Source organism: Aquila chrysaetos, chromosome 10, assembly GCF_900496995.4.
Source record: "Aquila chrysaetos chrysaetos chromosome 10, bAquChr1.4, whole genome shotgun sequence".
Lineage (NCBI taxonomy): Eukaryota > Metazoa > Chordata > Aves > Accipitriformes > Accipitridae > Aquila > Aquila chrysaetos.
The window spans coordinates 1,860,843-1,875,096 of NC_044013.1; the positions used below are offsets into that span (position 1 = coordinate 1,860,843).

At 50.7% G+C, this 14,254-nt stretch overlaps 1 protein-coding gene across 4 annotated transcripts in view; it reads left to right on the top strand.

Annotated features, from left to right (window-relative positions):
- Positions 1-14,254, top strand: part of KCNAB1 (potassium voltage-gated channel subfamily A regulatory beta subunit 1) — a 73,219-nt gene that overhangs the window by 38,655 nt on the left and 20,310 nt on the right. For all 4 annotated transcript variants that reach the window (XM_030028889.1, XM_030028890.1, XM_030028892.1 and 1 more), the window contains exon 2: positions 7,963-8,006. In XM_030028889.1, the coding sequence (XP_029884749.1) occupies positions 7,963-8,006 (44 nt within the window). The remainder of the gene's footprint in view (positions 1-7,962; positions 8,007-14,254) is intronic.

Consider the following 14,254-nt stretch of genomic DNA (forward strand, 5'->3'; position numbering starts at 1 on the left):
AGTCATAAAAACGTCACCGTGGTGGTTTTGTTTTTTTTTTTTTACCAAATCCTCTCTCTGGATACCTTCTGCCAGAGCCAAGCCTCGTCAGCCCCGCCGCTCTCTGGCTTTCTTCTCGTTTCTCATGGCTCCCCAGGATGCCCGTGCCCGCTCCCCCGGGAGCTCTCTACTCCAGACTCATCCCACCCTCTCCCTGTTCACGTCCATCCTAAAACTCGCCTCTTCCCTGCGCCTGACGGTGAGACTTTGCTGCAAGGACAGCCGGCTCAGCTTTGCGATGCTGCCCGTAAGCCGGCTCAGAAAAGCAGGCAGGAGGGCACGGCGCAGGTCTCGCTGCCCACAAAATATATATACATAAATGATATATTCCTTTTGGTCTTGTTCAGCTCGGACTGCACTGTCAGCACTTACCCTTCCGAGGCAATAATTCAACTAAAAGTTACCATAAAAGCCATTAGAGATGGGTGAGCGCAAGAGGCAAAATGAGGACCGAGGAGTTTTTCAGGTCTTTTGCTATCCTCGCTGCTGTACCATGTTAAATGAGGTTTAGGCGGGGGCTAGGCTGGGCACCGCTGGTTTAAGGCAAGGACTGTGTGCTTCTCATCTACATGCAATTTTACTTGAAAAGGTTTTCCTCAGCGTGGTGAGGCGAGCCCTTAATGACCATGAGATTATAATTGGCCACCCCCCACGTACCCTGTGAGTTAATTGGGACAGCAGCGTCATAGGGAAAGACAGGGTTTTTTTCAGCAAGAAATGGCTTAGTATTACTTGAAAAGCTGGCTTAAGCAGAGGAGGTCTGGAAGAGGCTTGCAAATAGCTCTTCCAGTGAAAAGACTTTCCTAATGGCACAATGGAGTGGCATTGAGGGAATAAAAAGCTTTGGTTAAATACTGCAGAAACCCCCTATATGCAGATTTATACTGATGAAAAATGAATTTTTAAGTAATTTCTAGTGGTAGCCATGCATGCCCTGGAGCACTGCTGCTGTATGGGGTGGTTAGGAAGATTGCAGGGTAGCTTGAATAAGGCTCTTAAAGCAAAACTGGCAAGTAGGGGAAAATTTTTCAGCTGACTTGTAAGTCTTCTTTCTTCGTCATTACAGAAATGATTTCAGACTTGCAGGTAGCCAGCAATGCTCTAGGATGATATTTCCATCAAATATCCTTCCTGAGAAGGGGTTAAATGGGTTTAGAATTGCTGCACAGTCAAATTATTCTCACTTTTCATTGCCAAATATTCATCTCGATTTTAAACCCTTGGCTCTTGTCTTTTTAACCAAAATTAGTGTTTCAGACACAATCTAATCTTCCTACACGGCCACATTACAAGGAAAAATCCTCTGGGAATGGATTTCACCCTCCTCCGCTCCTGAGACTCTTGAAAAACTGTAAATTTTTTTCCCTGCCTTTTTACTGTCAGGCTTTATCCCAGATGCCTCTCACTGCTCTCGTCACCCCTCTGTATTTCTGCAGAACACGCAAGTCCCCTCTTTTCCCTTTGTGTCGCTTTTTGACTTCCTGATGCTGAACCAAAGAGCTCTTGAAGTTAAAAGTTGCCACCTTGGCCTTTCTTGTGCATGTCAAGTCCTGGTTCCTCAGACACATAACACGCTCTTCTTACCCAACTTTCAAATCTGATACATCTCTCTATCTAACACTTTCCTTGGTTTTGCCTGTAACTTTGCTCACAGCAAAGTGGGTAACAAGCAAAATGCCTTTTTTTCCCCCGGCTTTGGGGAACTGAAGGCTTTTTCAGCCCTGAGCATGTACGCAGGGCTGGATCCAGCCTGTGCTCACAGTGGCCGGTCTCCACGTCCCCGCATGGACTGGTGTCAGCCTGTGAGCACCTGTCTCATTTAGCTGCTTGTAATTAACTTGGGCTTATTCAGCATCACAGCAGGTCCAGAACCAAAGTATCTTTTCTGAGTAGAATTTCTTCCATGTTTAAAAGCTAAGCTTTGTGGTGGGGTTTTGGTTGTGTTTTTCTCTCCATTTATAAACGAGCAGCTGTGGTGGGACACAGGGAACCATGCTTGGTCCCCAGCCTTCAGCCGGGGCTGGAGCTGCCGATAAGGAGTGGTGTGTCTGCTGGAAACAAGGGAGATGGGAATTAGTCACCGAAGCGAATCTGAGAGCGCTTTTGTGCCCTTGAGTCACAGGGACCCAGTAACTACTGCCCAGGCAGAGGCTCTGCTCTTTGCTGTGGGCTGGGAAGAGGCACAAGCAGTTGAGCAAAGATTTTTCTAGGTCTCCGTGTGGCTGAAATAACCCTTCACCTGGGGACCTGATGCCCGCTCAGCTGCGGCGCTGCCTGCCACACCACCAGGCAAAAAACCCAAGCTCATCCCTGGCAATATCCCTACAACACTGGGGACTGTGGCTCCGAGCCTGAGGATGATGAAGGCGGATGAGGAAGGAGCAGGCACAGATGCGGCGCGTGCGCAACTCTCTCCACTAGCAAGAGAAGACGAGAACTTGATTTTCTTGGTGAAGACCTGCTAAACGGCAGAGGGACTGGTAACGGGCCCTGTGGCTGTGCTGCCTGTTTGGGTCCCGCTGCTCGAGTCGCTCCTTCCCAGCGGGAAGGTGCCATTCCCTGCCGGCTGCGGGCTCCCGGCCCCGGCGGGTGCTGGCCGAATGCCTCCTTCCCAGCCTTTTTCCCGCCGGGGCCGTTAGCACACGCCGTCCTGTTGTTTGTGTTGCGTTGGCTGGCGTTTAGCAGCAGCCACCGCTCCTGGAGGCTGACGGTATGCGCGGATGCTGCCGCGGATGCCGGCGTCTCGGAGCGGCCGAGCACCGGCGCTTCCTTGGGAGACGGATGTGCCCTCTGCTTGGAAAAGCCTAGTCAAGGGAAATGTCGTCCCTGCCCGCGCGCTGTTTTGGTACCTCGGTGTATTTTTAACAACATCCCTGAGTTGCAAGCTGTGTTTTCAATGAATCAGGCGTTCATCTCCTGCGCTCCTTAACCCAGCGCAATCTGGCGAAGCCGCCGGTGCTGCGGGGATGGTTGCGTTAGCTCCAACTCCCGGCTGCGCAGGGAAAATGTCACCTTTGGTTTACGCTAGGAAAGAATTGCTATGTTAAACCAGCGTGCGAGGCTGGGCTCTCGGGGGCTTTGCGTCCCCACGTCTTTTGCCGTCCCCTGTTTTGTCCCTGGCACTGGGATGGGGCAATAATGCCATGGTGTGCTCGCCTGCTCCCCGGAGAAGGAAACGGGAAAGATTTAAAGTTAAACTTAAAATACACCTTAGAGTTACAAACAGCAGAAACAGTGTGGTGTGTCCCTTCACAAAGTCAGTTAGCACCCTATGGTTTTTGATGTGTTGAGTGTGGCTGTAAATGTCCTTTATTAAGGATTCGGTCACCTGGATGCTTTCAGTGAGGTTTATGTGGCTCCTGCCCGATGCCCCCACCACAAAACCTCATCCTTTGAGCAGTGGAGGCTGTCCCCGCTCCCATGCACCTTTCCCCATCCCATCCCCTCGGGAGGCTTCTCCAGCACCCGGGCTCGCCTGCCTTTGGCTCTGCTCTGCCGTAGCCGGGGCTTGGGCAGCACTTCGGCACAGGGGTGTTCGGCTTCAGGCTTTGGTTTTAAAAGAATTCAGGGCGAGGTGTTGAATAGCTTCAGGTCTTGGTCGTGGTGCAAGTTTGGGATAAAGAAAACAAAGCTGCTTTTGGATAAAACTCTTGGTGCTTCTCTGCGCACGGTGGGGTTGGGCAGCGATTTGTGGGGAGCGGTGCAATTGCTCCGGTTCTGCAAAGTGCAAGGGAAGCTGAATGTCAGCGAGAGGAGAACCGAGATAGCTGTGCTAATGAAAAAAAAAAAAAGTATGTATAAGAGAGCTCATTTTTAATCAGCTGCTTCTAGGTTAGGCAAAGCAATCCTGAGAGACCTGAGGCTTCTGCAACATCCTTTTAAATGGCTACTTCATCGCTCAGCAGCGCTGCCTTCCAATTTGAAAAGAGCTTTTTTTTTTTTTCCTCCTGAAAGAGTGATTAAACAGCATCCGCATAAACCCCGAGGAGCGGTGGTGGTGCCAGGTATCTGGGAGGCAGACTGGGCTGCCTGCTCTGGGCAGGCAAGGTCGGGGCTCGGGGATGGAACGGCACGCTCAGGACTTTGTTTAGGGGCAGCGAACAGCACTGCTGGCGCGGGCTGCCACGCAAGTGGGATGTTGGGTACCACCGCTGCGGATGCCGGTGGCTGTGCGGGGGGGACACCCCCATCTCCTCCCCGCCTGGCAGTAGCAAGTGCCAAATAAAGACAGACAACTGGGACCATAACGCCGATGCGCTGACCGACAATTACGAACAAAACCAGGCGTGAAGGCACCGCCTTCCCCTTTCCTCCTGGAGCCAGGCGCTGCTGGTGGGACGTGGGTTTTCCCAGCCACCGTGTCCCGTGCAGCAGACCCCTGGGTGCGTGCAGAGACCCTCGCCGGATCCAGCCTGAGCGGGGCGGCGGGTGGGATGGCCTTGGGTTGTGGGGGCAACGGCCTCTGTACAGCACTGGACGGGTGCTTCAGCATCCCCCGGGGAAAGCACGCGAGAGTCAGCTCGGCGATAGCCGAGCGCCAATTCGTGCAATTATTTTGTATAAAAAGACCATTTCTGGCCTTGAAAACGTTGCTGAGAGCTTCCGCTACCGGCCCAGAAAAACCCAAGCTGTCCATCACTGCTCAGGAGGGCAACGGCAGAAACTCTCCCCGCTTTCCCAGCTGATCCCACTCCCCGTCCCGTGCCGTCCCTCCGGAGCCCTGCGCGTGGGAGTCTTCCCTCTGGAAGTGAACTGCAGCCGTTCGGCAGTGCTCTGCCCCGGTACCCGTGGGCTCCGGTGCTCCCGCATCTTCGCCCGGGGAGGATGCTCAGCCTGTGCACGGCCAGAGCAGCCGATGCCGACGGCGCGCCTCGGGCTTCATCGCATTCGGGGTTTGCTCGCCTTGCCATCCCGATCGCCATCCCGGCCACCGCTCCCAGCGCAGCCGTCCTCGGCGGTTTGCATGGGCTGCTGCCGGTTCGGCTCTGGGGACTGAGCTGGTTAATCGTCTCAGACTTGGGAATCGGTGCGAGGGAAGCACAAAGGGCTTTTACTGTCTGGTTACTTAGAAACCGGCCATTGATTTTACTTGGCAATTTTGCGGCTTCTGGGCATGTGTGTCCATATATATATGTGTATGTGTAATATATCTACACATACACCTAGAAGCTGCAAAACAGATGTAAATGTATACACATATATATTTTTGCCTGGTGGTTTTGGTGGGTTTTTTGTTGTTTTTTTTTTTAGGGGGGTAGAAGAGAACTAGGTCTCAAGAACTGTTGCTCTTTCAGACAAATTACTGCTCTGCTGTAGGACCAGTAATCAAATCAGTGGCTGTGTGCTTTTAAGCAGCACGAGGTCCGCACCGGGAGGCGAGCCATCCTGAGCCGGCCAGGTTTTTAGCTGGTTTTGTGACTCCGTGCGTCGGTGTGGCCGCTATGCTTTCAGGCTGCCCGCCCGTTAATTAGAGCATGCAGTTGAGTGAAGTGCTCGCAGGCAAACGGAGGGCTGGAAACCACGGGAGTAGCCGGGCGCTGTGACCTGGCGATGCTCTCCAGGCTGGACCGCGGGTCCAGGTGACCTCCTCCCCAGCAGCTTCTGGGCTCGTTTTGCAAGAGGGATCTTGCGCTGCAAAGGCTTGGCCTTTTTAGTGTCGGCTCTTGACTATAGACACAAAATTTTCCAAGTACCTAGGTCACATGTACGCTAAGTAAATGGCAAAGACAGCTTTGGAAATTCAAACACAATATTTCTGCCCGGATTCATTAGCGGACCAGACTCTGCAAAGAGCTGGTTATCACTTTCCGGAGCAAAGCCTGGTTCCCGTGTGTGTGTGCTTTACTCCCCAGGTCCTCGGCGTGCAGAGGGACGAGCCCTGACGTGGCTTTGTGGCACGGGGGGGGCAGGGGACCCGCGGGGAAGGAGGACAGGGCAGCCAGGCGGTACCTGGGCTGAGACCCTGTGGCAGACCCCGCTGCTGGGGGGAGCGGTGTACCCTATAAATGCATGCAAACACCACAGGGTTTCACTCACACTCTGTGTTGATGTGTATATACGTATGCGTTTGTATATGCGTATATATAAAGGGTATGTATATGCATATATATATATATAAAGGGTATATGTGTGTATATATATATTTATATCTATGTAGAGAGAGGGGTACAGCTCTGTGGCCAAGCTGTGCCCTCGCAGCCGTGTGCCTGCGCAAAGATAGAACCACGATTTGAAAGGCAAAGCACAGCTCAGTGAGAAACAGGACTTAAAAAAATCTCTTCTACAAAATAAGCGTAAACTGTTTGGAAATGCAGGGTAGCACTTGACTTCTCCGAAGAGCAGTATGCAGCGGGTGGGCTGTCTCCAGAAGTAACATGGAAATCCCAATCCCGTGAGCCCGGGCTCCTCTTTCCTGCCAGAAGTGTTGCAGCTCGCTCTGGAGCACGCAGGCAGCTGCCGGGGATTTGCCTTTGAAGTTTTTAAGGGTTATGTTTTGTGCTGGTGAGCAGGGGAGGACTGGCATCGTTTGCACTATTCTGTGCATTGATGGGTTTCGTTATGCAGGGGTCCAGCTGTGCTTTCACTCAAAAAAATAAGAAAAAAGGAAAAAAAATAGAAAAGGGAAAAAAAAAAATCAGGTCAGTGCCTGCCCCGACCGTGCTGTGAGCCCGGGGGGGGGGCTGTGGTCCTGGAAATGCAGTTCCAGCTTTTCAAATAGCTACTTGAGGACAAATTCCTGTCTCTCCCAAAATTTTAAATTCCTTTCAGCAGTGCTAAATTTTGGGTACAGCAGTGGTGTTAGGGGGCCCTGGGGAGGGACGGGAGGGCTGCCTGCTGGAGTCGGGCTAGCTCTCCTGACCTCCTGCTCTCCCACATGGGAAATCGTGCCGTATGAGTGAATACCTGAAATGGCCACAAAATCAAGCGTGTAAAAAGAGAAAGAGCTGAAAGAGCAGGGCACGACCTGCGCTAGTGTCAGGTGTTTTGTCCAACCCCTTTCACCATGAGTGAGCAGGGCTTTTTTTTTTTTTTTTGGCTTTAAATAATTCATCAGGAGCAGCAAAAAGTGCAGTGATTGTTTGCGGCACTCTGCAGTGGAAGGTAGATAGACGGTCCCCAAATTATACCTTAATCTGGCAAAAAAATTGCACAGATCCAGCTGTAATGTAAAGGTTAAAGCAGGAGGGTATAATTAAAAGGATATTTTGTACTGCAGCGATAGGTTTAAGTTAGGGTAGGGGTTTAATGTATGGCACATTTCCTGGCCTCAGGGCTAATTATCTTGTCTCCAGCCTGGCTCTGGGAGGTGGGGAGAAGGGTAATAGCTTTATCTCGCTGATGTTGAAAAGCAGCCGGCGTTTGGGATCGAGGCGCTGCCTCCCCTCGGGCTGGGAAATCGTGGGGTGTTTTGTTCTGGGGAGGAATCCATGAGCCTGGGACTATCAGCGGTAACCGGACCAGGGGTCTGCTGTGATGGATGTCACCATTTAGACAAGTGTGAGGGTGAATAAAAAAAAAAAAAATGAAGCTGAATAAGGTGAATACTTTAATGGGTGTTAATACAATGAATGCCAAACAATGATGAAAGTGAAGGGAACGTGCGTGGCTTATTCATGGGACCCCAAACGACATCAGATGTGAGATACATCTGAATATATCTGGGTTTATTCCCAGCCCCATAAGCTCTCAGAGCTTCTCCCACAGCGTGGTGAGGCAAAGGACGATGGCAGGGCATCCACCCTTCTCCAAACCGGGCAGCTGGCATCCCAGCTGAGGGAGAGTCTGCCCCTTTTTGGAGGAAAACAGATGATTTGGACAAAAGCAGGGACTTGTCTTCTCCAGCCGCTGGCTTTCCGTGGGCTTAAGTTGTGTGTCCCTTGAGGGCTTAACAATATTTTTCTAATTATTTTCTTTTCCTTCTAGGAACCTTGGAAAATCTGGACTGAGAGTCTCGTGCCTCGGGCTGGGTGAGTAAACTCTGCGGCCGCCGCAGTTCCTGCAGCTGCCCGTAGCCCTGGGGTAGCGGTAGCTGCTCTGGTATTTCGGTTAAAAAAGTGTGTTCTCAGAGCCCCAGCCCGCGCTCAGTCTTGCAGATGGCTCGTGGCAGAAGCCCTTACGTGTGTTAATAACTGCTGTGTGTATCAGCCGAGGCGCTTGCCCACGGCGTGAGGAGATGCTTTTCCACCCGTAGCGCTCGAGTGGAACCGTACGAGGGTTTACGGCATAAAATCCTTCTAATACGACCCGACCCCTGGGAGGGACAGCCCGCAGAGACCACATCTGGGATGTCTGTGAGTGCCCCCAAGAGCGTTAAGTGTCGGAGCTCCCGTCTTGGGGGATGGCAATCTGCCTGGGCAGATTTTTATTTTATCCGGTGTGTGTACCTTGTTATTTCTGTTCCATACTGATTTGAAAACTAAAGAATATCTTATCAATATTTTACCTTATCAATATTTTATCAAAAAGAGCATCTATAAGCACTGCGGCACATACGTGCTGGCCTTGCAGGCTTTAGTGCGGTGCTGCTGGCCTTCAGCTGCCGGGTAAGAGCGTGTGCGATGGACTGGACATCTCCTGATGGCTTTACTCATGCAAGTAATTTCTTTGATGGCCGTTGAACCACTCATGTGAAGAATGCTTAAAAGTACATATATACGTGTATATATATATAAAAAAAAAAACAAAAAAACACCCACCCAAATGCTGTAGAAAGGAGGAGGCTGTTTTTCTCACTGCGAGCACCTTCCCGTGGTGCAAGGCTGGGGCATCAGGAGCGTGAAGGCTCCGGGGATGCGCAGAGACCCCCCAGGGATGGATGCTCAGCTCTGCTGGGGCCCCTCCAGCCCCATATTAAAGGGGGTTTCTTTTTTCCCCGGGGGTCAGAGGTGCTGGCACAGGGAGGTGGAGGCACCGGCACGTCTTTAGGAAAGCGTTTGGGTGTGCTGGGCTCCCGTGCCGCTGCCTCAGGGGCGAGCGGGTGAAGGCAGGAGCGGGCAAGGACCTGGACTCTGCCTGGATTTGGTGCCCGCTGCGGCTACGGGCATCCCCTTCCAGCTCCCCGTTCCGTCCCCAGCTGGTGCCCGTTGTGTTCACAGGGCAGGTGCCCGAGGGGTTAGCTCATTTTTTCCAACACGCTTTGAGATGTGATTTTAAAATAGAGTGAAATGTGAAAGTCACCCTCTATCGCAAGTCACACAAATAAGGCCTATTCTGCCAAGAAGAGCTCTTCTGGTTAAAATAGATCCAGGCTTTGAAAGGAGTTGTCTTCTTATCCGTGCAGAGATTTTATTTATCATCCTTACAGTTTCACCAAGAGCTAATGTTGTGGTGGAGAAAAGCGATGGGAAGGAAGTAGCAGCAGGAAGAAACGTCTTGCAGAGCTTTTCTTTCATTTCAAGCATGTGGAACTGCAGCAACATCTAAATATATTGAGCCTTTGTGAGTGCAGCTGCACGGGATAAGTGGGGACCGAGGAGGGGGCAAGGGCAGGGCTGGGGGAGAGCTGCCGGGCACCAGTTTAGAGCCAGACACCAGCCTGTTCCCGAAGCAGTGAGCCCTACAGCCCTTGCCGTGTGTGGAGGCACAGGGGAGAGGAGAACTGGAAAGCCCGAAATTCAGTTGCCACCTTCTCTTGAACATACAGGTATTTCTTCTGCAGCACAGCTCGTCCTCCCCTCCAAGCGCAGGTCCATCAGGTGTCTGCTTTGAGTGCCGGCTTACATCACTTTTCTAAATAGCTTCTCTTTCGCAGCTCCCGAAGAGATAAATGTGTTTCCTTAAACTCTCTGCAGCATGAAAATCTAATCTAAGGTTTACTAAAGTTTTTGAAGGCTCAGCAATCTTCCTTAAAAGCCTTCCAAAATCTCAGCAAGGTGGGAGTGTGCTTCATCCTGTAGCATGAAAAAGTAAGTGGAGAAAAATGTGAAGCCGGACAGAAATCAAAGGCGGGCAGCGCTGAGGCAACACGCACCCTTTAATTACGTCCCGCTTCTCCCAGCTCACACTCTCTAATTAATTCATTTGCTGGGTGCTGCCTGCAGTGTGAGAACTGTTGAGCGAGCATACGAGGTCAGACGTGTTAGCGGCATGTTTCACAAGCAAAGATGTTTGGGAAGGGCTGGTGCGATGGTGGCTGAGCATCGCTGCCGGCGGGCTGGGACCCCTCTGCCGCCCCGAGCTCCCGCGGGACCCGGATCCCACGGCATCCCGGCGCCGAGCCCCCTGGCTCCCAGCCAGGCTGGGCTTTCACCTCCTCCTTGGGGCAACTTAAAGCCAGGCGAGGCTTTAGTTGAGGAATCTTAATAGTCTAACCCTGGGGAGGCGCACGGGCTGGCATGAGGTCCTTTCTGTGACGCTGGCTCAGAAAACGCGGTTGCGATGCAGGGGGAAAAAATAAGGTCATGCTTTTCTTGTAGTTAATTCAGAGCGAACTCTGCCTGTGGAGGCAGCCTGTTGATTTTTTGAAAATGTTGAGACAGCCTCCAACAAGGTGATTAGCCCTGACTCCAAGGAAACGAGCAGCAGGACGAAACCAGCCATCCCAAACCCCCAAATCCAATTCAGTGTACAAAAGCACAGAAGAAACCTTCCCAAACGAGCGGTTCCTGCAGCCACCGCCGGGATACCCTGTGCTCGCGAGCGGGTACAAAACCAGACATTTTGTGAGCAGAAAGGGGTCGGCTGCTGCCATCGCCCCTTGGTGCTTTGCTCTGGGGCAAAGCTTTTGCAAACCCAGCCCCAAATGTCAGCCGGCCCAGGACGGCAGCGAAGGGCTCCAATTTGCACCCAGGCACTCGCAGCGTGCAGGGCTGAGCATTTGCTGGTTGCTCGAGTGCCAGACCAGACCCACGTGCCAGATCTCCATGTGGCATCGTGCTCGCCAGAAGCAAGCCAGGGATAAAATTGTACTGGCAGGAGGCGAAGCTTTGGCTTCCAGCCAGGAACGCCTTTTTTTTTTTTTTTTTTTTTTTTTTCCTGCAGAGGTGACACATCTGCTGGCAATGACATTATCAAGTGGTGAATTTTGCATCAGCGAATAACCCACTAATAGTCACACCTTGCTAGGCTCTGGTGTGCGGTGGAAATGCAGCCAAATCCAGTTTTAACACAGAAATTCCTCTGCTGAAGGTGAGGATATCCAGCTGGGAAATTGCTTTCTGATGCAAGGGAGCAATGCAGTGGGCAAGGGGCAGGAGAGGGAGGTCTATCTGCCACTGCCACGCTGAGTCGTGGGGGGGATGCGTTTCTGAGCAGTGAATTGGGATAGACAAGAGAAAGACAGTGACTTGGGAAAGGGAAAAAGTAATGATTTAAAAAAATATCTCTTTCTCTAGTATATTTTTCTTCCAAAATACTCCCGTTGGCTGAGGTTGTGAATCATCCTCAGTCGTTGTTTGAAATGCCAAGTGCACCTTGTGCTTTCTGGAGTGATTTTTTTTTTTTTTTTTTTTTTTTTTTTTTTTTTAAATTTTTATTTTTATTGGAGTTGAGCAGCTGGCGCCGTGCTGTGCCGCAGCCCCCGCAGCTGCCCCGGCTGCTTTGGGTGCAGGTGCCCACCACCCCCCCCACCGACTGCCCGGGGGGGGTCGGGGCAGGGGGATCCCTGTGCTGCCTTCCCTGCTCCCGGCTCTGGCTGGGACCGTACCAGAGCATCTCGCTTTCCCGAGCGCCTCTGATGCTTTAGAGGTCACCTTGCCGAGCAAAAACTCACCTCCCTGCTTGCTTTTTGCAATTATCAAGGAAAAAAAAACCCAAAACCCCAAGGATTCCCCACCCATGTGGTCCTGATGATGCTCGCTCTTCAGGGTCCCAGGCCCCTCACATCCCCCCCGCTGGGGTCTGGGACCACGGCGGGGAGACCCAGGGCAGGTGTACCCAGTATTGCGTATATTTACTACTGATATTTAAAGAGATAAAGTGCTCGTTATTCTTACGTGAGCCACTGCCAGCTCTCGGGCTGCTCTTCATGTGCCCAAACACTTGAGCGTTTTGCCTCTCCGTTAGGCTCTGCGGCTCGGTGGGGCACGGTTTGTGTCGTGGGGTCGTAGTCATGCAAATTTGAGAGAGGATGAGCAATCCACAGGGTGTATAAGTAATTCCTTTTCTTCTCACCTGTGCTGGGGACCTGTATGCATACTTAAGGAAAAAAAAATCACTTTGGGATAAACAGTCTCAACCCATTTTTCAGTAGAAATGCATTTTAATGTATTCCTATAAAAATAACACGTCTGAAGCTTTAACATGGAAATCAGGCTTCATTTGGATTTTTTTTTTCATCTGCATAAAGAAGCTTAATGATAAACTGAAACGTATTTTCCCTTTTTATCTTAATTGTGCAGGACCTGAGCGTTTTACTCCAACAATAAGAGCAAATACCTTTCCTGAGGTCTATAACCAGTAAGGCGTAGCAGGGGCAGGCAGGTGGGTGCTGCTGTCGCCCGATTATTGCCCTCAGAGAAAGCAGAAGTAAATGCAAAATTAGTTAGAAATACATGTGCTCTTTGCTCATTCTTTTTATTTTGGTAGCATTAGCCGTGTTACGCCTTTCTGATCGGTGAAAACTTGGTTCTGCGGGAAATCAAGAGTTTCAGTTTAAATACACCATAAATACGCGTCTTTAAAAATAACTTTTTTTGTACTCAAAGAAACCTATGTATAAAATAAATTCAGATTGACCTTTTCTGAGAGAAAGAGAGCAAGATCCTCCTAACGGAGCCGACTCTCCTTGTTTTGTTTCTAACCAGGGACTGATCAAAGCAGCTCGAGCGTTCGCAGCAGGCACGCTCCTTGCTTTCTGACTCCTGCTCAAGGTTCATCTTCCATGCTCGCTGTGAGCAATGAGCTAACCAATACATTTTTAATGAAGGTGTGGGAGCGCTTACGTATCTATTGCACCAGGCCCTTTGCAAGTGCCAGCAGGCAGGGAGCATTTAATTTTTTCCCCCTTAGCAGCATCACAGCTCGACCCCTCCCCGGCAGTGCGGTCTCTCCTCCGTCTTGCCCAAATTGCACTGAATTTTCCAGCCCGGGGCCTGAACCCCTCTGCCCTCCTTATGGAGGGACAATATAGGGCAGAATTTTAAATTCTGGAGAGTGTTTGCGTGAGCCACGTGTGCTTTGATCCATCCATTCAATGAGTAACGCGTAGTTTTATACGTAGCTGGCGTGCAGGTCTTGAAAAGCGCGGGGAAAAGTTGTGCCGTAGATCAAAGTGACGTCGTGACAAGCTGGCAGAAGGCACAGGTAATGTCACAGCCTCCTCTCTTGTGTCTCAGCATCGCTTTCCATGGGGTGTTTCGTAAGGTCAGAGAAGTAGGGCAGGAGCGATGTCTGCCAGGGTGAGTACGTGCTGTCTGATCAGTGTCCCATATGGGGCCTGGCGCTTCCCAGGCTCACTGCCCTCTCTTGCTTCCAGTGGCTTAGGAAATATGTATTCCTAATATATATATATATATATATATACACACACACACACACACATACACACATATAAAATATATATAGGAAATAATATTCCTATAGCTTAAGGAATACTAAATCCACACGCTGTTTCCACCACAGGATGTTCTTTTTTTTTTTTTTTTTTTTCCCAGAGCAGTGGTCATAAAGAACTAATGCGCTAAGTTTTTCCTAATAGTAGACCAGAGTCTGCAACCGAGTCTAAACTGCAGCTACTTTTTGAGCCAGCTAGCGAAAGTGCTGCTCATCGGCTGCACTGGTGTCAGACCTTGGCTTTATGGAAAAGGTCCTGGAGAAAAGCCACTTTGGGTTTTAAATACTTCATGTCAATAGAAATACTTTTTTTTTTTTTTCTTTTTTTCTAATTTTGACTTGTATGGTGCTAAATGCTGAAGCACAAATTTAGGAAGAGTTTCATTCCGCAAATGACATGTTTCAGCAGCATCGTAAATTTTTTCCAATTTGTCAAATTGAAGCTTTGGAAAATGAAATGGGTTTTGCAAAGAGCTTCACATTTCAATAAAACTGTGTATTTTGGCAGCACAGCATCCTACCGGCACTTCCCTGAGCGGGTTCATGTGCCAGTCCTGGGTCCGCACGCCCGTCCCCGGTGTTGTCCCCCCCCAGGAGAGGGGTCTCCGGTGCCTGCCCGGCTGCAGGAGCTCTCGCTCGAGGACACAGCAGCCTCTGAGCCAGTTAACCCCATTTTAAACCTGTTTAATCCCAAGGAGCCTGAATTTTGGTAGCGCGAAATTTT